The sequence below is a fragment of the Perna viridis genome, chromosome 6 (genome assembly GCF_037379345.1).
Source record: "Perna viridis isolate PV_CMFRI_1.1 ecotype Kerala chromosome 6, ASM3737934v1, whole genome shotgun sequence".
Lineage (NCBI taxonomy): Eukaryota > Metazoa > Mollusca > Bivalvia > Mytilida > Mytilidae > Perna > Perna viridis.
The window spans coordinates 20,733,677-20,759,380 of NC_142450.1; the positions used below are offsets into that span (position 1 = coordinate 20,733,677).

General features: G+C 31.5%; 2 protein-coding genes across 4 annotated transcripts in view; both read left to right on the forward strand.

The window, feature by feature from the left end:
• Nucleotides 1-178: 178 nt before the first annotated feature.
• On the forward strand, nucleotides 179-14,692 carry LOC148614028 (BTB/POZ domain-containing protein 10-like). Of its 2 annotated transcripts, none has more exons than XM_088587790.1 (10): nucleotides 179-249; nucleotides 2,612-2,792; nucleotides 5,439-5,798; nucleotides 6,187-6,289; nucleotides 7,883-8,003; nucleotides 9,009-9,106; nucleotides 9,664-9,763; nucleotides 10,732-10,842; nucleotides 11,247-11,300; nucleotides 11,844-14,692. In XM_088587790.1, the coding sequence occupies exons 2-10, from the start codon at nucleotides 2,668-2,670 to the stop codon at nucleotides 12,098-12,100; spliced, it is 1,329 nt and encodes a 442-aa protein (XP_088443916.1). In that variant the 5' UTR covers nucleotides 179-249; nucleotides 2,612-2,667; the 3' UTR covers nucleotides 12,101-14,692. The 2 variants fall into 2 exon arrangements, with proteins under 2 accessions (XP_088443916.1, XP_088443917.1); XM_088587791.1 differs by having other exon boundaries at nucleotides 201-288.
• A 4,496-nt stretch (nucleotides 14,693-19,188) lies between these two features.
• The window catches only part of LOC148614029 (dorsal-ventral patterning tolloid-like protein 1), a 132,868-nt gene continuing 126,352 nt past the window's right edge, over nucleotides 19,189-25,704 (forward strand). For both annotated transcript variants that reach the window (XM_088587799.1, XM_088587806.1), the window contains exons 1-2: nucleotides 19,189-19,434; nucleotides 22,731-22,770. The gene's annotated coding sequence lies outside the window, so the exon portion shown is untranslated. The remainder of the gene's footprint in view (nucleotides 19,435-22,730; nucleotides 22,771-25,704) is intronic.

Consider the following 25,704-nt stretch of genomic DNA (forward strand, 5'->3'; position numbering starts at 1 on the left):
TTTTCTGTTCTGACTTCCTTCAATTTACTTACTCCGTACTGCACTTTTATTAAATTTAGGCATTGCTATGTAAGTATTGGTTGAAACAAGAAATGTGACTTCTTTCCGAGGTCATCTTTTAAAATTTTCTATATGTCCGTTATTATCTTTTTTAACGATTTTGATCTTTTGGTTTTCGGTCGAATTTCCTTCACCAATCCCACAATTCATCATTTTCGCTTGGAAAAAGAATTGGTTGTGTTTTTAATGGTAATTATTAACTGCGAAGAAAGAAATCTGGTTTTCTGCGTAAGCCGAAATTATTTTCACAGGTTTAAAGAGCTGGTTTTTCTTTTGATTCATTTAAAAGCTGCAAAATTCCATGGCTAATTTCCGTAAGACCGAAATGTTTACCAGTCTGTTGTGCATGTCATGTCACATGTGTAAACATTTCCAAAATGCACGTTCTAAATCTTGTTCTTTATTTCTCCATTGGTTTTAGGAACATTTAAAGTTTATTCTTTCATTCTTTATTCTTATTTGACGCATAACAAAAAATTAGATTTCTGATTTACAGTATTCACACTAGTGAGTAGTGTCGGTCATTATAATAAAATAAAAGGGATGTTGCCATTGTGGGTGACAGTAGTGGATCTGATACATTAATAAAAGGTTCTGTCAGAAATTCATGATCAATGTAATTATTTGCCTTTAACCATCTCAGAATATTTTTTTTCATATAAGAGGGGTGAACAACAGAAAATAAGGATTTTTATGGTAGACTACATATGAAGATCTGAAAATACTGAAATATCATACATCAGATGCAAATGCCATCTTAAAAGATCACTTTTACACTTTGTAAATGTCCACACTTTCCCCATGCAAAAGTGACTAATGCTTTCATATTCCTTGGAAAAAATTGCTGACTGGCAATTAAAACTTATGAAAATAAATTGATTGTGGTCACTCTGTTTTTAGCTCTGACACATGTCCAAAGCTTTGTGAGATATTGGCATTACTATGTGTTCGTCTCAGTTGTCATCTGTAAACTTTTTCGACATCTTCTCTTCTGAAACTATTACAGATTGTAACGAAACTTCGTATGAATGTTCCTAAGGGTATTTTAACAATCCTTCGGTGGGGATTTTTGATCTTGTGAAAAGCGTGGCTGCTTTTACTAAAATAGACCATAGAGGTCAAATAGAGGTAATTTGGAAATAACTCAAAAACAGACTTTGGTTTAAGCTAAGTTCTTGCTAAGTTAAATTGTTCATTTCCAATTTTAAAAATCTTTTCCCCCAGAAACTACTGGATAGATTGAAACAAACTGTAGCAAAATGTTATCTAGAATATCTTTAAATAGTTTACTATGTATGTGTGGAGATTTTTTATCTGACAAAAAAAACATGACAGCCATTTCTAAACATAGACCATAGGGGTCAAATTGCAGCTTTTTGCACATAATTCAAAAACAGTTGGGTTTACCTAAATCTGACAAGAGGGAAGATGTTAAGCATAATGGGATGTACCTGTGCAAAATTTTTCAGAAAGATCATTTAATGAATGAATGAGTTATAGGGCCTGAAATTTTATTTTTCCAAAATTTTACACTTCCAACTTCAAAAATCTCCTCTTAAACTACTAAATGAATTGAAACCAAATTTAACATTAATGTTATTTAGAACATTTTTAACAATCTGTGCTTGGGGATTTTTTATCTTGCAAAAAAAAAAAATGGCAACTGTACTAAAAATTGACACATAACTCAGAAGGAGTTGGGTTTATCTAAAATCTGGTAGGGAAAAATTGTTCAGCTTGATTGGATTGACCCATACTGAAATTTTCAGAAAGAATCCTGGACAGATGAATGAGTTATCGGTACTGAAATGGATTTTTTTCCCAAATTGTATTTCCAACTTTGAAAATCTTCTCCTGAACTACTAGATGGATTGTAACCAAACTTGGCATGAATGTACCTTACAATATCTTTAACAATTGTTGTGTGGGGATTTGTGATCGGGCAAAAATCATAGCCTATGATTCTAAAAATAGACCATAGGGGGTCAAATTGAAGATTTTTAAAATCAACTTGTAAACAAATGGGTTGGGCTAAATTCTGAGAGTGTAAAATTGAACAGCATTGTGATACAGACCTATGCCAAAATTTTCATAATGATCTGTGGACCAAGCCAAATTTTATTGCTCTTGAAGAGTGAAAAAATGACTAAAAATTTGTTTTATATGAAAACCTGGTCTCTTTTGATTAAATGATTTTTGTGACAATAGTACAGTAAAGTCCAGAGTTTTAGAAAGTTAAAGACTATTTTTGACCAGGTGAGCGATTCGGGCTCCCCAGAGATATTAGTTAAGTACAACTTTCATCAAATTTGGATGGATGCACACTCAGACCTCCACATACTGGTAATCTGCATGAAAGAACTTTTTGTAATCACATTTTAAAAAAAAAAACAAATATAAAATATACCTGAATGATAAATTTATTTTAGTGTAAAGATACAAGTTCTTGAATGTCAAGTTAATCCTTGTGATATCAGATGATCAAATAGTGAAAATTGAAATCAAAACATTAGAACTAATATATTTTTTTTATTAAAATTTTGTTTTGTAGTAAAAATCATCATCATCACTGACCAAGTAAATCGATAGTCATCCCACTTTGTGGGGATGGCTTATCGCCGCCATAGAAACCACAATCCTAATCATAGATCCTACGACACTGATAGTGAATGTGACACAGATTACTATTCCGAGACGGAGGAGACTAAGAAAGCCTGTATAAAACATACCAGGTACAAGAAAATGTCTAAAAATACTTAATTTAAAACTGTTTAAATTGTCTAATTGAACAGGTTGAATAATTGAATAATTACAGTTGAACCTCAATGTGTCGAATTCAGATTAGTCGAAATCTGGGATTACTCGAACTAAATACATAGTCCCAGCAAAACTCCCTTACTCCAATACAATTTTACCTCGGATGACTCAAACTCGGACGAATTGAAACCTTGGATTACTCGAGGTACTCAATCAGTCCCTTCAATAGGACTTGGAGGTTAATTAACCCTGATGTCTCAAAGTCTACTATTTAGTCGGAAAACTGATTGCTTTATTACATACCATGATTGAAGTGTGTTTAAATTATGATTAGGGTGGCTTTTAAAATTAATTTGTTGACACTCTTTATGGATTGATTTGTGTATTTAATTAATTTAAAATTGTGTGTGTAGTTAAACGAATTTTATCATTTACACGTTGGTATTCACACTAACAGTGTAATTAGGTATTTTGATAATTCAAAAATACAGATGAATTGCAGTCACACAGTTGATAGTAAGTATTTCAACGACTACATTGGCTTCGCTAGTGAATTTGAAATTTTATTGTAATATGTTGAGCACATGGATTGACGATACTCCTGATTGCGAGTCAAACAAAGTAACTTGTTTTGAACTATGAAGTTTTCGATGTAGAAAAACAAGAAGAAATTTTCACTAAAACACTCAGTATTTCATGATATACAAAGCACAAAAAATATCTTCTGATATGAAACTCAAGACATTACAAAGTACCGTGTTAAGTGAAGTACATGCACATGTACAAGCTCAACAAATGATGTAAAAGCAGAAACAATCATTGACCAAATTACTAGTATTTCCGGTTTATCCTCGATCTCAGATTACTCGAACCTCAGATAACACGAACATTTTTGCATGGTCCCTTCGACTTCGACTTAACAAGGTTTGACTGTAATTGAAAAACTGCTTGGTGTAAAAATTGATGATACTCTAAGCTTAATGTCATGTTGATCATATATGCTCTAATGTTTTATCTAGCTCGTATCTCTTATCAAAGATTAAGAAATATCTGAATATGGAAACTAGATATAATGGTTACATTCTCCACTTATTGACTACTATTGTACTGTATGGAGTGGCTTTAGCTCTGAAGGATTTGACAAAATTCTTAAACTCCAAAAATGGGCTATCTGCCTCATTCTAGATGCTGAACCTTGTTCTCCATCAGAAACATTATTCAAATAATTAGGAATCATGAAAGTAGAAATAAGGATTAAATATCATAAATACCTATTAATCTATAAATCTCTCTATGTGGAAGCACCAAGTTGAATATCAGAAAACAAACCTTATTCACTAAGAAATGCTGAACAAGGAAACTTGTTAATCCCAAAAATTAAAACTGAAAATTGCAGAGATTCATTCATATATTCTGGGTTTGTCTTGTGGAATAAGTTACCCAAACATGTTCATAATCAAGCCACTGATAACTCATTTAAAATCAGTATAAAGAAGTACCTTAAGACTTCTGAATATAGTATCATAAAAGAGAAAGTATTGGCTGTTCACACTGTATTAATGTTCTATATTGTATTACCTTAAAGTGCTTTTTTTAGTAGTTTTGTTTGGGAGGGCCTCAGGGAAGATTTGCTTGTAAACTAACTGTGTAACCCTCTTGAAATAAATATTTTGTTATTATTATTAGGTTATGGAAATAAAAAAATAAAGTACTAATCTCATGTTAAATATGCTTATTCAAATAACAGTACAAACAATTTTTTTTTAAGTATAAATGAAGACATTTATCAGATGTTTACTATAAAATACTTCAATTTGTAGACAGCCAAATGTCACATCATCTCAGTTATGAAACACACTCTTACTTGTAATACTAGGAGTATGGGTTATAAAGGCATCAATTGAAATTAATGACTTGTATGTCATACAAAAAAAATTCCATGTTAATGTTCTGAAAATGATGTTTACTACTATAACTGTTATGTTTACAAATGAATTTTCATTTGTTTTGAATACAGTTGCAAAAAAAAAATTATGATTCTTTTTTTGTAACTACTCATGTACATGTTATTGATGATTGTTGCCTGTGTTTGAGCTCCCTTGGAGCCCCCTATATCAAAACCTTGCTTGGTGAATAAATTTATGTGTTGATGATTTGCCCTTTTGTTTTAGCTCCCCTAGACCCCCTAGATCAAATCCATGCCTGATGAATATATGATATTGATGATTTGCCCATATGTTCTAGCTCCCTTGGAGCCCTTAGAACAAAGCTTTGACTAGTGAATACATTATATTGATGATTTGCCCTTTTGTTCTAGCTCCCTTAGAGCCTTTAGAACAACGCTTTGCCTAGTGAATACATTTACATATTACTGAGGATTTGTCCTTTTGTTTTAGCTCCCTTGGAGCCCCTAGATCAAATCCTTGCCTAGTGAATACATTATAGTGATGATTTGCCCATATGTTCTAGTTCCCTTGGAGCCCTTAGAACAAAGCTTTGCCTAGTGAATACATTTACATATTATTGATGCTTTGTCCTTTTGTTTTAGCTCCTTTAGACCCCCTAGATCAAATCTTTGCCTCATGAATACATGATATTGATGATTTGCCCTTATGTTCTAGCTCCCTTGGAGCCCCTAGATCAAAGCCTTGCCTGGTTAATAGAAGCAGAACATTGAGTTTAGACAGTAGCAACGAAGACTGTGACAATGTAACCAGATCACAGGAAACGTTAACTGTTCAGCCAGCCATTCAGCCAGCCAGAAACATGCGTAGGATGCAATCTGCTGATGGCCAGAACAGAAATCTAGGGGCCGACTCAGTTTATTTCCCATTCAATGGGGAGTTACAGGGAGCATGTGGTGTTTCCAAGGGAAACAATAGCCCACGGCCAGCTGAAAGAATAACATTGGTTGTTGATGAAACCAGATTTGTTGTTGATGCTGATTTGTTCAGAGCTCATCCAAATACTATGTTAGGAAGGTAAATAATTAGTGACTCTCAAGGTCTATTGGTCCAAAGGCAGTGCACTGTCTTTTAAAATTTAATTTAATGCATACATAATTTTTAAAATTTTTTTAAAAATTTTGACATCTAGTTAAAAGTCCAGTAATAATATAATAAAAACTCAGAATCACTGAAATTTGACGAAATAAAAATTTCTTAAAAAGGTGTAAAAAAAGTTATTTACTGGATAAATATTTTTATGTGATTACTTGCAGCAGCATTTGATTTTTGTATTTTTTGGCAGTTTAGTAGTCTTTCTTTTATTATAAATGAAAATATAAATTCAGTTTCTCTTTTTTTTCCGTACAATGTTTGAATATTACAATATTACATTATAATTAATATAATAACATTACCTTTGTAGGATGTTTACTTCATCTCTAGAAAACAATTTTACTCGACCCAATGAAAGAGGGGAGTACGAAGTTGCTGAGGGGCTATCTTCAACTGTATTCAGATCCATATTGGTAAGTTTATCTTCATGAATATAATCAATTTTTGAACTTTCACCTTTCTTTTGTCTTGTATAATGCCCATAGAACTTACATATGAAGTCAGTGTTAGGTCATCCAACTAAGGCTTTCTATAACTATGTCTTAATTTTGACATTTAAAGAGGTAGACCTAGGGTAAGGAACACAGCTCTTACAAATCATTGGAATGTTTGTATTTACCATTTTACATCAATCTCATGCAAGCATCTAAGTGATTTGGATTGATTTCATTCTGTTTCAAAGGAAAGCTTGAAAGGCTATGGTGATATTGAATATGATACAAACATAACACTGGCTTCAAGGGTTATTTCCCTTACCCTAAGTCTACCTCCTTAAGTTACCGCTGAATTATTTTTGCTACCACTTGAATTTTGCCGTTTGTTAGGATTGAAAATGTGATAATGAATTGTTGTTTATGGTAAATTTGGACACTCAGACACCTGTTAAGTAGTAAATCGTTTCAATCAAGTCATTATTTCTTTATACTCTGACAACTACAGTAAAAGTATCCATAAAAATACTGTATAATGAGAATTTTTTGTGACATTCAAATGTATTCGCTAGATTGGGAATGATAAAAATTATAAGCACATGAAATTTATGACTAGATACTTTACAGTCATCTCACATGGATCATATCCATGGATGCCAAAAATATAGACCAGTAGAATTAAATAAGTTATACATAAAAATATAGACCAGTAGAATTAAATAAGTTATACATACCCGTGTTCATAGTTCAATTTGCGAAATTTAGCACCCGCTAATATTACCAACTACACGGAAGGATGATTTGCTATAATTCTATAAATTGTAGTAGAATTGAGGGTTGTATGATTTGTACAATTTGTCTTGAATATAGTTTTATTGCATATTGTCTTTTGAGTCATACTATATGTTAATAAATATGTAATTTCATATTGGCCTTGTTATAGGTTTTTGGTCTGTCATATTGGTCGAGGTGGTCATATTGATCCCAAGGCATCGCCGAGGGCGAATTTGGCTATTGAGGCCAGTATGATTGACCGAAACCTATGACTGACCGAAACCTATAACAGGGACAATATGAAATTACATTTTTATTGACAATTTTATTAACCAACTCAACTAGATGATTTGTAGAATGGTTGTCTTTGTGATTTACCAAGAACATGTAGGTTTATTTGCATTAACCAGTCTTAAATATCCTTTTTGTATAAAATGGAAGATTTTTTTGTGTTTTTGCAGCTTTTAGTCCTGGTGATCAAAGTTCATGTAATACAATTCTCACTCAAAATGGTGATGTCAAACGACCGGAAGTTATGATGCCGTATTGGCCCTGGTTTGATCCATATTGGCCCTCTGTTTTTCATATAGACCCCATATAGATGCCCGGTTTGAATTCATATCAATTTGTCAGTTTTTGACATATTTCAACATATTTTGGGTAGTTGATTAATAAAGAATAAGATAAAACACTAGAGAATAAAGTTCTATGGTATTAAAAAAGCCATACAAAACTTGCCAAAAATATAGATATGTCATTTTTAAGTTTGACCATGTTATCACTATGTGCTTTGTGTTTTAGGATTTCTACAGAACTGGAAGAGTCCGATGTCCACCTAGTGTCAGTGTTCATGAACTGAGGGAGGCTTGTGACTATCTCCTCATACCATTTGATGCTGAAACAATCAAATGTCAAAATTTGAGTATGTAATTTTACTTAGATAAAAATAACAAACAATTCTTTTTATGCCAACAATTATAACATTCATGTATCACAGTGTTTATCTAATCCTGTAATAAACAAGCCTTCACTAAATTTAAGCAGCTGTCTTTGTAAGAATCATGCAAAATCTGAAGAATGTGATACACCCCAAAAAAAGGCTACATATTTTTATTTTTGTAATTAAGTTGTTTTATGGGTCTATATTGTGAGATGTGTAATTATTCATTCATATCCGCCTGCTCTTAGGAGATAATCAACATTGAAAATCCAATAGATTCTATTGTATTTGAGTGTCGTTTACAGAGTTATCTCCCTTAATTTTGAAATCTACAGTGCATTCTATATAATTTTTATCTCCTATGAACATGGGTTATATGAAAAACCACATGTTACACTTTCTGTCAACTATGGCATTTTAAACAAAATATCAAAAATAAAAATATATAGGCTTTCCGGCCATGAATCACATTTTGCATGATTCTTATGTGGAGTGCTACTTAAAAAGCTTATGCTGTAGGATTGTGGCTGCCTTGGAGACTATTTACAATCTTAAATGCTGTTTGTTTCCTGATATTTTTATGCTGAAAATAATTACTTCTTTGTTGTGAAATGTTCTTTTAGATCTAACATGAATATATTTATTTATTTTTGTTCTTAGAATAACATATATAAATCATACATGGACTTTCTAAAATTTTATTTTAATAGAAAGATATCAGAATTATTGATGTGTAGCTAGTATTGATGTAAATGCTCTGAAACGTGAATGGCTCAAAATCATTCTGTTGGAAGTGATTGTTTGAACTTTTAATGCAGGCGCATGATGTACGATTATAGAAATTCTCCTATATTGTTGTCGTAAACAATTAACAACCCATCAATGCATTATTAATGTTATCGAAACCGTCGAATTTTATATGAGAACAAATAGTCCCTCATTGGCAAAGCGTAAACTCATATTTGTTAAATTTTATTTCAATTACAGGAGGGTTGTTACATGAACTATCCAATGAAGGTGCCAGACAACAGTTTGAATTGTTCCTTGAAGATATGATTTTGCCTCAGATGGTTCAGGCTGCCCAGGTAAGTAACAACTTCATGTTCCATTGGACTAGTGACCTTATTAAACTGATCATTCATCTATGTGACTTAACTTGGCAATGAAATTACTCAGTATGGAATTTGTTTTCTGTATTCAATAGCAATTGACATATTTACTGATGTAATTGCTATGGATACCAAACATAAATTTTACAACAAAACTGTCAATAGTTTGAGCTACTTCTATTCAATTAAGTCAGAAGTGCAATGCAGTAATAAGAATGTGATACTGAAAAAAAAATTGTATTCTGTTTCTGATTAAAAAAATTAAAAGAATTAGGATAGTATTTGCCATTTAGTGATACAGTGTTGCAGATGTTATGAAATGAAAGTATTTATTAATAAACAGACATTTAATTCTCAGATATGAAAAAAGAAATCTTGCTTTTTTAATGTTATAAATTCCAGAATACAAGTTATATTTTTTGCCATGAAAAACAGTCCTATTTTGCTTTGTGAATTAAAAGAAAACAGTAATTTCTATATTTATTAACAATAAATAACAAATTATAAGGATGGTGAAACTGTCTTTATTGCAGAGAGGTGATAGAGAGTGCCATATTGTTATACTAGCTGATGAGGACGTAGTTGACTGGGATGAGGAGTATCCTCCACAGACGGGAGAAGAGGAGGCACATAGTAAGATATAACCTCCTCATATCGGTTTGAAGGAGTTTTTGTCTGGTACACGTGAATTTTCACATTCATCCATCTATGTTCTTAGTTAGCTAAACTCCTCTAAAATCTTTTAAGGGATTTTAATGAAACTTCATGCAGTTGGGATGTTAATGAAAATACACTTGAAGGAAAATAAACTGAGCCAGTTGGAGAAAAATACACACTAGTTATGAATACCAACTAGACATAAATTATCACTGAGGAGCTATACTTGCAAATAAAATTCATGTATCAACACTTATTTAGGCTATTATTGTTTTTATCATATATGTTGGCCAAGAGAGATAATTTAGGTGCGATTTTCTGTTTATATTATAAATCTGTTTAAAGTCAGTTACTGTTTCTTGATTGAAATTTAATTAGTTTGGACTAATAAAACTTGTTAACAAAGACCTATCTTTAAAGTTGGGTGGTATGAATTGATCATTTTATTTGTTTTTAACGAAATTTTCTTGTACCATATTTACGGGACTATAAGTCAATATTTTTTTTCAGCTTCGACTTATCGTCCAAGTGGACTTATCTAAGGATTTTTCAAGAAATATGTTCATCAAAAATGCATTTCATTAGATTGGTTTAGTGTACTTTTTGTTTTATTATTTTAAAAGTTTTGGTAAACTGCAATTTAATGAAAGCCGTCACTCAAACAGTCAAACCGGCGATGGAATAATATGCTGTTGAAAACAAAACCGCTCAACTCGAATCTTCGCTGACATGTACGATATAAATGACCCTAGATTTATCTGCTGAATTTGACTTATCTATGTTTTTTCGTCGATTTTGGTCAAGGTTAGGCAATTCGACTTATACTCCACATCGACTTACAGTTCGGAAAATATGGTACCAGAAGTCATTGTCATGTATTGATTTTTTTCATTGCAATAAGTGCATGTGAATTTTATTTATTGTAATATTTAATTGTTTTCTAGTTATAAACAGTAGTCACATGTACAGATTTTTCAAGTATATTGAAAATAGAGATGTTGCTAAACAGGTGCTAAAAGAGAGAGGACTGAAGAAAATCAGACTTGGTATTGAAGGTATGATATCAGTATATGGAATATTAAAACATTTAAAAACAAGAGAAAATTCATGAAAGTGTGTAACCCCCATCACTAGAAGTGCTTCTTGATATTGTGGAAAATACAGCTACATTTTTTGGTCCAGCTTGACAGGAACAGCTGAAATGAAGCAATGATGCATATGAAATAACGTTTAATATGTTTTACATTCAAAATTGTAGTTCGGTGAAAAATGAAACTTAATTGTACTTTAAAGGATATTTTTGTAGTAATATTAAATTTCATGGGGAAATACATTACAACTAGATGTAAAAGTTAAATGTACCTTAAAACATTATTGGGCTTAGTAGATAATGAAAAATATCTTGCTACCACTCAAAGTTCCCATGTTCACATCATAGTGTCAAAGTCAATAATTTTAGGTTATCCCACATACAAGGAGAAGGTGCGGAAACGACCTGGTGGCAGACCTGAAGGTATAAAGCAATATTATATTGAGTGTCAGTCCCTGTAAGAATCAGGGAGTGGGTGAATCATGGTATTAAAAAAAACCCATCATTTTGATAGTGTAATTTGATATTACATTGTCAGATCAGTGGGTTTTGACATGCATGATTCTTATTATTCTCATTTTGCCTGATTCATAAAAAGACTTACACTTAAGAAGGATATTTTTGTTAGAAATTTGTAGCACACCAAGTCAAGATTGTTGAATAGATATTCATAAATAGAATTTTAACAATTTATAATGTAAAGCTTTGCCAGAACCCTAAAGTACACCAGACAGCCAGACCTGTTTGTCAAGACATTTTCTTGTGGAAAATCAAATTGTTATCACATTAAACCAAGAACTTTGGTTTTTTATAGTTAATAAATGAGACATTTTTCAACTGTTTTATTTTTACATTAAGAAATGTTGGTATACACAATATTGTGAAAGTACTTTTATTCATGGATAGCAATTTTTGTGGATAAGAGAAGAAACACAAGTTCTGTCATGCTATAAATTCTCTTTTCAGTAATCTATAACTATGTTCAGAGGCCATTCTTACGCATGTCGTGGGAGAAAGAAGAAGCTAGAAGTCGCCATGTTGATTTCCAGTGTGTAAAGAGTAAATCCATTACAAATTTAGCTGCAGCTGCTGCTGATACACCACAAGACCAAGGACTCGTTCAGCAGGAACAGGATGGGACCTTGAATGTTATACCCCCTCAGCCTTCACCCTCGGAGCCTTATCCAGGAGTACAGATACCACCTGAAGGAGATGCTGAGTGACCAGAAATTGAACAGATCAAAATAAAACAGTTTAATATCTGTTAAGCTACAACCAAATGTTACATCCTCATGTCTAAGCAATTTTTTCCAAATTTTAGAAGAAAAAAAAAATTCTTTTAGATATTTACTTATAATATTTATATGTTTACATTTTCTTTTGGATATAAAGGGTTTTTGGTAATTTCTTACTTTTCCAAAACAAAACAGTAGAGTATAATTAAATTATAGCTGGATGTTGACACAGATATTGCTGTGGCTGTGTGCTTTGTTCAAAAGTAGCCTTCATAAATAGTGCTTGCATTTTGATAGAAATCCTGTGTTTTTCTTTCATCTTTATATTTAAAGTTGAAATTACATTTTTAGTCGAGTCTTTTTAAAATCTTTTAGTTTTGTAAATTAAAAATTTTAATCAGTAATTGGTATTTACTAAGTTATATTATGTTTAAAATAAATCAATAAGTTCTGACTTACAGTACTATGTACCAGTATCAGTACCAGTACTCACGATCTGAAACTGCTTACAATATGAATATAAAAATATTGTGCTTAGTGCCTAGGTATGCAAACCCATGTGGTGATATTATTTATGTGGCGACATTACCCATATGGTGATATTATTCACATGGTGATATTACGCACATGGATACATTAACCATGTGGTAATATTATTCATGTGTTGACATTACTCATATCATGATTGTTGTTGTCTATTCTAAGAAGAGATGTATGTAATGAAGGTGTAAATAAGTTTACATGTTATTGTTGTCAGCAAGAAGCTGTAATTGTACAGTTGTATGTTTTAGATTATGTAGGTCATTGTAGAGGTTCTACATGTTTGAAATTTCTTTCATTGTTTAAGGAGGTAGAGTTAGGGTAAGGGACGTAACTCTTGAAATCAGTGATATGTGTGTATCGTATTCAGTATCACCAAAGTCTTTCAAGCTTTCCTTTGAAACAGAATGAAATCAGTTAAGTTACTTTGATGCTTACATGAGATTGATTTAAAATGGTGAAAACGAATGTTCTGAGGGTTTGTAAGAGTTGTGTCTTTTACCCTAGGTCTACCTCCTTAAGTTATGCATACAGAACGAACTTTTTATTTATTTTAAAAGGGTACTTTTCTCTTCCCCGATGGGGCTCATTGATATTTAATGACAAAAGTTTTTGCTTACAACTAGCTTATTGTTCCCTACCCTATAACTTACCATTTCCTTCAACTTTTGTCTCCATACAATTGATATTTTTAGAAATCTCTATTTGTGAAACCTGTTTAAATCAGGGATTTCTTTCAACTTCTAAACTGATTTCAGCCTGTTCAAATCTGGATTTTACAGTTACATTTTTTTTGTATATTAACTTCTAATATTGCAAATTTCTGCTAGTGTTTAAACCTTTTAAATCATCCCTGCTAAATGGAACCTCCTTGCCTGCAGGAGATATTTGTAGAGTTAAGACAGATGTGCAGTTAAAACAGATTCAAAATGCCTTGTAATTGCTATGATGGGTCATCAGGAGGCATTTTGGAAAAATTTACAGTTCATTCAAGGTTTGGTTTTAGACAGGTTTCACTAAATAGTAATCTTCATATATTTAATGCTTTGTCCTAGCAGCTGATAAGTTTTTTTATTATCCAATTCATCCTGCCGTGGATTAGATTGACACTCTATTTATCTTGCCATAAACTAGCTTATTTCAGTCCTGAATTATATACATATTGCTTATTGGTTTGACTATGTATTATCATGCTTAAAGTATTTGGGAAACTATTTACATACTTAAACAAGCATCTTATGTCTTTTCATTCCTGCTGTGACCTAAAGTCTGCCTCATCATTATATTATTTGTAAGCATTTGATGTATGTAGAACAGTAGCATATTGTGCAAGTATATTTACATGGCAGCACTTACTCACTTTATTTATTTATTCATTTACATTAACTTCATTTTTGTTTCGAACAAGTGTACTCTTGTGTTTGAATTGGTCATACAGACCAGTGGAGTAGTCTATTAATGTTCCAATATTGACATCTTTCCTTTGAGTGTAAATTTGGATTTCAGAATTGTGTATAAAAGTTGGTATTTCTATACATTTTCTTCCTTTAATCTCAAGATTGAGCCCAAATATTTTAAAAGATGAGTTTGATCTCAACTTAACTCAATTCTGTTAGTTTTATATCCTATTGGCCTTTGATATTGGAACATTACTAGGATCTGTTTAGCAGCAGTTCTTTGTTCTCATTTTTGAACTGATCTGTGAAGTGAAAATGCTGAAGATAAAAACTGGTATCTTATTCAAAATGTTCTTCCATTACTCTTCACTGGTACTCAAAGATGGAACTAGAATATGCCCATAACAGTATAGGTTATGCTCAGTAATAGAACAGTTTGGTCAATACCGGTTTTATTAGTTTGTATTACAGCGCGTACAATGGTGATGTTCAGGGATAAAGTAGGTTTTCACATTATTAATTTACAATCACCTGATGAACTTCTTCTAGTACTGGAATAATCCTTCTTCTTTATAACATTGGTACAAATGTATTTAAATCTCTGTCTGATTTAAAGTTGAAATCTCCTCAGTTGTCTTAAAAAGTTCACCAATTGATTTTCATTTAATCAAGGTAAGACAAGCTGTATTTCTTGAACATCACTATTGAATTCGCTATTATTTCTTAGTATGGTAACCTTCCGTCATCATGTCAACATATGTACTAACCAATTGCTGGTGCTATGTAGATTGTTTTTGGAAACAAATGTTACATGTACTAAATAACTGTTCAAAATGTTGTTTGAATTATTGTCTTTACCTCAATACTAAAAAAATGTATAAATTTTCTGTGCAGCTATTGGTAGAAATAAGGAAATGTCTATGTACATATTTTCTGTGGTTATACATGCATGTTCTGATGAGGAAACTGCTATATCTGTTGTCTACAAAATGTCTACACTTAAGGAGGTAGACTTAGGGTAAGGGGCACAACTCTTAAAAATCATTGGAACATTTGTATTCAGCATTTAACATCAGTCTTATGTAAGCATCTAATTAACTTGGATTCATTTTGTTCTGCTTCAAATGAAACTTGAGAGGCTTAAGTGAAATTGAATGTGGTACAAACGTATCACTGATGTCAAGAGTTGTTTCCCTTACCCTAGGTCTACCTCCTTAACATGAATCTTTTTGTATTATTTATTGTTAAAATATAGAAAAAAGTGGTTTGTCCTGTATACATATGTACAGTTATTACCATTTGGTGTACTTTAAAACGCAGTTTTTTTTTAAATTTCCATGTTCTGCAATGTTCATGGACTTAATATTTTTACAGCTATATTTATTCAACTCGTACAGTTATCAATTTAATTAAAACTAGCTCTTGTATTTTGATAACTGCCTTCTCACATTCAACATAGTGATAAAATACAAAAGCTAGTTTAAATTAGATTGACAGATATCCGTGTCTCGATAATAACTCTATCTAAGCAATGCAATGAGGGTTAGATTTACATATTCTAATATACAAGTAATACCTATACAATAAGCAAGGTTGTTATTAATTTATGGTACATGTATATCACAATATATATTTCCATCTAGGCTATCACTTTGTGACTGCTTTGGTGTAATAGTATTTACTGTTGCTTAATGTAGTAAACCTGTGGTAAGGGACATAACTCTGAGATATGTTTGTATCAAATTCAATTTCAACAAAACCTATCAAGCTTTCATTTGAAACAGAATAAAATCAGTCCAAGTTACCTTGATGCTTATATTAGATTGAAGTAAAATGCAGAATACAAATGTTAGAATGATTTTAAGAGTTGTGTCCCCTACCCTAGGTCTATCTCCTTAAATTATGCAAAGTGTGCAATTTGGCTGTAAGTAGTTACAAACCAATGTTGTATTGTTAATTCTTCACCAACAAATAGAAAAAATTGCGAAAATTCTAGGTTAGGATATTGCCAATTTTAAGAAAATGTGGAGAGGTATGACTTTGCAAGGCTGGAATTTTTTATTTTATAAAGGGTTTAATTTACAGTCATTTGTAAAGAAGAGAGAAAAAATGAAAGATTCAGTTATAATTCTTAAATGAAAAATGAATTTGTATTTTAGCACTACATTATTAAAAGTGTTCATATTTCTAATATTATTTTTCTTTCATTTGATCTTTGTAAACTTTATGATAGCAACTTTAGATTAACTTTTAAGTTCTTGATTTAAGGTACTACATTGTACAAATGTTAGATGTATCTTTTAAGATTTTCTGTTTATATCTCCTGGATACTAGGGGTTTGATATTGTTGATTTATAGTTATGTTATTTGAATGGTTATATGCCTGGGTAGCATATATTGACTAGCAAAAGAGATCTTTTGTGATTTTAATGCTGATAATCTGATTCAGTAAATGATTTATCAAAGCTTATTTTTGTTGTATTCATTATTTATTAACTTTGTTTGTCCATAGATTCTTGAGATTGTTGAAATTGTTTATAACAACATAATCTCCAGTGATTGGGATTAAAGTTTTAAGAGTATTTTTAATGATCTTCAGAATTTCTTTGTAAAAAAATTTGATTTTAATGGGTTGTTTTCTGCAGGAATGTGATAAAAGGTGCAGGACCCCATCAGTGGTCTTTGTTGGCTTAAATTTAGTATTGGAGAATATTTATTTTCAGAGGAGATAATTCACAGTTTCAAACACATTCAACAAGATAATAAAGCTGTCAAACACAAATACATGGAACACAAACATATCTGTGGATATTATCTATGCAGAGTAATGGAAAGCTGATGGTAAAATCATGACACACACCACAAGGAATAATAATTACTAGCGGTAGTCTGTGATCATACAATGTAATCCTACAATTCAATTCAGCTGAGTTGTTTTCAGTTCTTACTTGAAAAGTTAGTTTTTCATACTCTCGTATTATATAGATAGCAGTGATTTACTGAATGATAATAGTGAAATAAATTTGGTAATTTCACTCTTGGACTTTCTCCAGCCAAAATGTCACTACACAATTGTCGACACACCATTCACAAAATTTAAAATTTATGTTGAAAATAGCAACAAATAATGGATAAAATTTGTATAGCACATGCATAATTAGTTGGTTAATCGTAAATAACCAAAATATAATTACTTGTACCAAGAACGCTTTAAGATTGAACTTGTGCACAGAACACACATTAAATCTAGACGTTCTTTGGCACTCATGAGCATATTTTGGATATTCACTCTTTTCTGTTAATTTTCTTTGAAATTTTAACACTTACTTCCTGTAGGTATGACGTGTGGTGGGAATATTGTTGGGGAAATTCAACAACAGCTTCCTGTTTACCAAAAACTTTTGTTTATTTTCCTTGTACTGTTATTGAAAGCGGGGGTGTCACTAGTGAGCAATCACTAACAGCTTTCTTGTTGGACATTCAATCAATCATTAAATAAAGTAACTTATTAATATCATTGGTGAAAATGTGCAAGTAAGTGGGTCAATTGTTTGTTATTACTTGAAATAATTTATTCATATTGTAAAGAATACAAGGATACAACATCCAAGATCCAGACAAAGTTCTATCATTGTATCATTTATATAGGATCAAACACCAATACATGATTAATTAGTATTGGATTATATTTATATTACTTATTGATATGTGCATCTTCTTCTGTTTGTGAATAAAACACAGATAGTTTTTTAAACATGTCCTTAGAATGATGAGATGTCAGGACTTTGGAGGCAAAAGATTGATTTTTATGGGTAATGACTAGGATCAAAATATGTCATGAAGTTAAAGAAGTATATAGATAATTGTTTTTTTCCTGAAATTTTCTGACTAGTTCATTTACTTGCATAGAAGAGTGTAACAACAGCATGAAACAAATACAAGATAGTGCAGACCAGATGCCAGACTCAATTGTTTTTGTTTTCAAAATAAGTTGTATGGTAAACAAGAAGTAAATAATCAAGGAACTTGGAAAGGGGAAGTCACGGTAAAATTAGAATACAATGGCAATATACGAAATATCTAAACATTCCCTCCTATAGAAGCTGAGAAATCTGTTACGAAAATTCTCCAGTATGCATCACCTAAAATATCGCTGTCATATGGTAAACAGGAAGTAGATGTGCCAGGAACATGAAGGGGAAGGCATGGTATAAGCCATAATACAAAAATAGCATATCAATTATCTAAGCATTCCTTCCAATAGATGGTGAGAAAAATCATCATAATTGACAAGTAAAAATAATTTTAAAATCTTTTGTGTTGGAAATTTCAAACACTTGTACATGTAACCACAGATTTACTACTACTTATAAACACTGACTTATGGCAAGCCAAAGTGAACAAAATTCAATATTTTGTAATATTAGAAAATAGTTTTTTAATATTACAAAATCTTTTTTAAATATTACAAAATATTTTTTTTAATATTAGAAAATATTTTATTTTAATATTAGAAAATATTTTTTAATATTAGAAATCCATTTTGTAATATTAAAAATTCATTTTCTAATATTACAAATTCCTGATTTAGTAAGATTACAAATTATCACACATTTAGAAATATTATAAATTGAATTTGTAATATTATAAAATGGATTTGTAATATTAGAAAATAAATTTGTAATATTACAAAATGAATTTCTAATATTAAAAAATCACTTTGTAATATTGCAAAGTCAGTCACATTTTTTAATTTTACAAAATGATTTTCTAATATTAAAAACTTGTAATTGAATACAACAAATCCATTTTCTAATATTAGAAAATCAATTTCTAATATTAAAAAAAAAATAATTTTTTGATATTAGAAAACACTCTTTTTTATCCACTTTGCCTTTGGCTTGCCATACTGACTGGTGTAATTGGAATATTAAAGGCATGCACAAATTAAAAAAATGTTTTAGAAAAAGTGCACCTAAGTAGGTGCATCTCAAAAATTATTTTTATAATTTCCTTTCAAAATACATGTTGTCATTTATTTGTAAAACTTTAAAATAGGAATTATGAGGGGAAAAAAACGCTATGTCAAAGTGTCAAATTCTAGTCGTTTCTTTCCCCTGTCTGAATCCTTTCCCTAATAAATAATAAGCGATAGAGTCAGTTTCCGAACCTTCTGTGTTGCAGCAGATCCAGACATTTTGAAAAAGAGGGTGCCAGCCGGTTCCTCAGAAAAATGGGGGTGTTATGACATTATTTATCATATTTTGTCAATTTTACACATGAATTTGAAAATGACAAATTTTCCAATGAAAAGGAGGGGTGCTAACCCCTTATAACCTCCCACAGGATCTGCCACTGTACAGAGAGGTGAAAGCAACACAATAGGTAATGCTAGCATCAGTGCTAACTTATGCTATCAATGGGGATTTGATTTTTAGGGGGGGGCTGGAGCTAGGATCAAATTTGATTGAAATTTTCCATGAAATAAAAAGCCAGGACAGGCCATAAGAAAAAATTAAAAGGCAAGGATATATTGTTGCCCTAATATTTTTTCCCTGTATTAAAACAAAATTGGGCTTTTAGAAAAAAAAAAGGCAAGACTGTATGAGTCAATGGCATTATTCATTAAAAGAGACCATCGAATAATGCTAATTTGCATTATTTATATAGAGCATAATGTACTTCATTTGTATAATTCTGTCAAATTTACAACTGGTACCATTTGATAGTTATAGTCCCTATAGATAGCAAACAGTAAATCAGGTTTTAAAATATGTTGAAAAACAATTCATGTCTGAATTTAGATCATGTAGATAATCCATTGATAGCAACTTAAGATTTCATTAGGAGTCTTTTCAATTAGTTAAATCTTGTGGCCACTGAGGCATCTGCTCGATAGTAAACAGTTTGATGGTCCAACAGTTCGATAGTTTGACGAATCGATGGTCCTACAGGTCGATATTACAACATTTGCCAAATATCAGTGTCTCAGTATTACATGGAAAAAAACAAAAAACACCAAACATGAGATAACCTGACATAAAACCAAGAGTGAGCTATACATATTGTCATAATTTTGCATTGTCGTTCATCCTTCAAATCCAATTCTATTCATATTGCATAGTAGTATGTCCTTCAAATCCTTGTAAATTTGGTAAATAATTCATCTTTACCTTATTTATGGAAATTATCAGTGAATATGGTAGCTTGTCAAAAATACATGGACATGAATAAAGGATGTAGATGATTAGCAGGCCTTTCATTAAGAGGCGGTACCAGGTACTTTTACCCTTCTAAACTACTGAAAGGTACCTCCAGAAATTTAAAATTTCATACATTTTTATTAAACAAAATGATGAAAAGTACCTCCTACAAAACCAAAGGTTCCTACCTGCATTGCTAAAAAATAATGAAACCCCTGGATTAGAATAAAAAAATAAATCAAAATGCAGCCATTATAAATGGTGTCCTGACTATACAATAAGGGTAACAACGAAATTACGGAACACTAATCTGATCCATAATCAAGTCAAGTCCAAAATAAATCTGGCAAAATCAATATTACACCACTGAAGCAGCTGGTACTGCAATGGTCCTTACTTGATACAGGCACTTCAAACGAAATGATAGGGTGAAAACAGGACTTGGAATCCAATTAGGAGTGTATCTTTGAAAACTGTTCTTAGAACCTAGTACTTAAAATTAACCTTAAAGTCCTTTCAAGCACTTGGTTCTTTTCTCGTTATTTTTTTTTTTCTTTAAAGGTGAAAAATTGATTTTGACAGATAACAGCCTACAGAGAGTGCTGGGATCACCCAGTCCATATCTGTGACTGTTGACTGCTTTCTGGTATTATTAAATTGGGTTCAGTAGTTTTCATTGGATATTCTCTTTTAAGATGTGAACCAGACAACCAATTAGGACAAAATAAGTCTCACCACCGGGGAAACATACCCTTAACACAACAACGTTCATTACTATTGTTATATATCCGGTGGACAGAGATATACAGACTGTAGAACTGTTGGACCTATTGGACTATAGTACTGTTGGACCACCAACCTGTTGGACTATAGAACTGTTGGGCTATCAACCTGTTGGACTATAGGACTGTTGCACCTGTTGGACTATAATACTGTTGGACCATCAACCTGTTGGACTATAGTACTGTTGGACCATCAAACAGTTGGACTATAGAACTGTTGGGCCATCAACCTATTGGACTATAGAACTGTTGCACCTATTGGACTATAATACTGAGCAACACTTCAGAAGTCGTGGCTATATTGATGGTTCCTCAGTTTGATAGTCCAACAGGTTGATGGTCCAACAGTTCTATAGTCCAATAGTTCTAATAAATCACATCAAAATGGAAAAAGAAGCAATGCATGTATATCTCTGTCCACTGGATATATAACAATAGTAATGAATAGCCACAACTTTTGAAGTGTCAAACTGAATTTGTGTGAGACTTGTACATTTACAAGCTCATCTGGTGGCATTGTCCTTTGATCTTTTTTTTATCTTCCAAATATTCTAAATCACTTTACATTTGCCTTTTTTAAATACTTGACAGTCCACCTTTGAAATATTTTTAAAAATTATTTAGAGATATGTATTTCTATTTTATTTTTAAATATTTTTATGTGATAATAATGTGAACATAAACAAATTCTTGACACAATTTCATTTATTTGTCCATTTGATTTATTATATAATATGTTTTGTCATGTTCAAGATCAAATGTTCCAGCATTTTTACATTAATAGTTGACATTGCCTCATGTTTTATGGTGATTTCTGATTATCTTAAATTCATTTGTCTATTTTTGATAGTTTTTCACCATATCTGCATTATTTACTTTATTTACATGGGACCTCCATTTTTGTGCCTTGTGTCCGATAGCTACATTATTGTTATTAGACTATTACCCGATCGTACTGACTTTCAAAATGATGGGTGCTGTTGGCAGAGTAGGACATGCTTACCCTTCCAGAAAACCTGATGTCATTCCTGTTTTTTTTTGGTTTTTTTTGTGAGAGTTCATATTTCTTGTGGTTTAGTTTTTTGTCATATTTTCCTTATCTTCAGGTTTTATATGTAATTTTTGTTTTTATTCATTCGTATTTTATACATTCGTTTGTGTCTTCTGATTTCAAAATTTTTGAGATTTTAAGATTTATAATCAGTACACTGCTATTTATTTCATTGCAAGTGATTTTAGTTTTAACATTTAAATGATTTGGGGCAACCATTTGTGTTATAGTCATTGTGTTTCCAATACAAATGAAAATTTTCATGTTGTACGTGACATGAATTCTGAAATAAACAGATATCTTACATGCATTTATTTTCCCTGCTAAGTTACATTGATAGAAGAGTTGAATAATTTCTTTTGTCATTTCAAAATGGTTGCTCTTCACTTTAATTACATAATGGACACTTTAGAAGGCAATTAGGCAATTCTAGTGAAAATAATTGATCTAAATGGGTAATAGATTAAATGAAATTGAAATAGTATTTTACCAAATGCACTATTTAAAAAATGTATCAGTGAAAAAATATTGGATATGTTACAATTTTCCTCAGAAACAATTTGTAATGTATTTTAGCTGGTTATAATTGATTGGATAACATATTTAATGGTAATATTATATCATTAATTATTTAATTTTTCTTAGATTTGGAATTCCCTATGGTAGGCATAGAGGATGGAAGATGGTAAGTGTAGTGACAATTTTATGACGTCAAAACACGTAGGAATGTTTACAGAAAAATAATTACACAAGGAATGTTTAATGCTTAGAAAAAAATCCTCTTTTGATTCACCCACTTAAAGAGGTAGACGTAGGGTAAGAGAAATAACTCTTGAAATCAGTGATATGTTTGTATCATATTCAATTTCACTAAAGCCTTTCAATCTTTTCTTTGAAACAGAATTGAACAGTCCAAGTTACTTTGATGCTTACATGAGATTGATGTCAAATGCCGAATACAAACATTCCAATGATTTGTAAGAGTTGTGTCCTTTACTTTAGGTCTACCACCTTAACATAACATTTGTAGCCTTGCCGAACATCTAGGAAACAGCAACCAGTTTACTGGGTATCACTTTCCTCAGTATCTAACATGAAGGTGTGTTGGGCAAACTAGCTGAGCATGCCCACTAATGTTCTTCTATTGTTTTAACATAATTATGGATCCTCTTCATGGTAAAAATTACCACTTGGTCTGAACATTTACTCTTCAGGCATCAATTTCACAAAAAATCGTAAGTGTAAAGTTGATCGTAAATAATGACGTCACAACCAAAAATAGAACTATGGCATCATAATTTATTATCAATTTCATACTTACAACTTTTTGTGAAATTGACACCAGGTGTACATCTAAATAGACTTTTTTTATATAAAGCACCAACATATCAAACTGTTTAACCTGAATTTTTTTACCCCTTTTTGAAAATTGAGAGGTATATAGTAATAATGCTGTCCTTCTGTCATCAGTTTCCATCCAAAACTTCAAAACTGCTGAAGACAACTCCACAAAACTTTTGCAAAATATGGACTTAGTCATGTGTCAACCAAGAGGGGATCCCCCCAAATTTTGCAAATATTGTTTATCACATGATGCCAATGTGCACCTTCCCTTGGAACAGCTTTAAGGATTTTCTGATGCAAAACATGGACTTTGCCATTAAATGACAAAAAAATGAGGGGGGGGGGCATTTCCCCACCAGCAACTCCACTAAAACTGCTGTATAGATTTGGATGAAACTTGTACAAAGTTCTTCATCATATACCACTAGATATTTTGACAGGATTTTTTTATAGGGATGCATTGAATTCAGTATCAAAATAGAGCATCATCAAACTTCCTAGTGGATAACTTAGTTTAATTTTGACCAAGTGATCTCTGGTCATCAATGAATGCATTGCATTTTAAGAAAAGTAAAATTTGAAATGCTAAAAAAACAACAAAATTTAAAATGCTAAAAAAAACAACAAAATTTAAAATGCTAAAAAAATACAGGTTTATGTGATACACGTAAGTGAGTTTTTTAGTACCTGATTAATTGACTTTAACAGCTGTCTTTTAATTTAAACAAAGAAAAACACTTTAGAAATTATTGATCAACACTTTGTAGCATTAGATTCCTATTGTTTTTACTTCCTTCATTTTGTTTTTTCCTTGTAAGTCTTTTAAGGCTCGTCGTAGAGTTTCTTTGATGCTAATATCATAAATTGGAGTGATTATTATGGTTATTACAATGCAAATGGAAACTCATGAATACTTTGTGACCATCTCGATTGATATTGTAAACATGCTTTGTCATAAAATATAGAAATGCATGAGTTTGTCATAATTTCTCCGAACTTGACCATAAGATTGCAGAAACTTGAGATGATAAATGTCTGTAAAAGGAACCCTGGGTGTTTTAGTGCATTTTTATTGTTTTTGTCTTATTTCTATTCATAAAAACTCAGTTCCAATAAATGAGTGATCAATTTGTTTGCAGTGTGCCTTTATCACTATCGATTTACTTAGAACATTTCTGTTTTTTACGAGTTTCTTCATTCATCCAATTAAGATTAATTGCTACCAGGACACTTGTCCAATGTCATTCTCAGGACTTATCTCATTTGTGAGACAAAATTTATGTTGACAGATTCTATTCTGATTTAAGATATATAGAAATGAAACCGTATACCTCCATAGGCTAATGTGCCTATTGTACAGTCATTATATAGAGGACAATAAGAAGATTGGCAAGTGTTGAGAATCATGGAGACTTAAGTTCAGAGAGGTACAACAAATCAAATTTGAAGTGTCAGTCCCTGTAAGAATCAGGCAGTCGGTGAAACATGGTATGAAAATACCCATCATTTTGATAGTATAATTTGTCTATTTGCACCATCAGAATCAAGGAAAACAGACAAGATTTTGCATATCATGCTGGACCACTGAGTTACAATTTTATTAAAATGCACTGAAAATGAACATTTCAAGGGCATATAACTCTTCAAAAGCCTAATTTTTCTAACATTCTATTGAAAAATATCTGAGCAAATCCAGTGATGCAGAGATCGATTAATGGTCTTTTCAAATAGAGAAAGCATCTTTGAACAAAGTTATATTGTCAGATTGGTGGGGTTTTGACATGCATGTTTCTTATTTTTGCCATCTTGCCTGATTCTTGCAAATGTCACAAGACCAAATAAATTGTGAACATTTTGAATAAATGATTTAATAAAAGGAATAAATGTCAATTTACTGAGTGCAAGTACTGATTTTTTTCCTGTAGTGAAATTATTAAATAACTTTGTGAATACACAGAATCAGTAAAATCAAATCCAGTGGTGGATTCAGGGATAGTGTTGCAGGATCCTTTTTTTAATCTGGAAAACTTTGTCCATTTCGTATAAAATTAAGTCATAATTAGCAAATGGTAGCCTGGAAACCCTTTCTTTTATGAATTTCTGGATTGCCCCCACATTCACCTAACATTTTAAAAGTCACAATGAGCAAATGGTAGCCTGGAAACCTCCTCTTTCATAAATTTCTGGACTGCCCCCCCCCTCCCCCCAATTCATCCAACATTAAGTGCACATATACCTATCTTGAATAGGGAAGAATGTAATTTCTGTTTAAGAT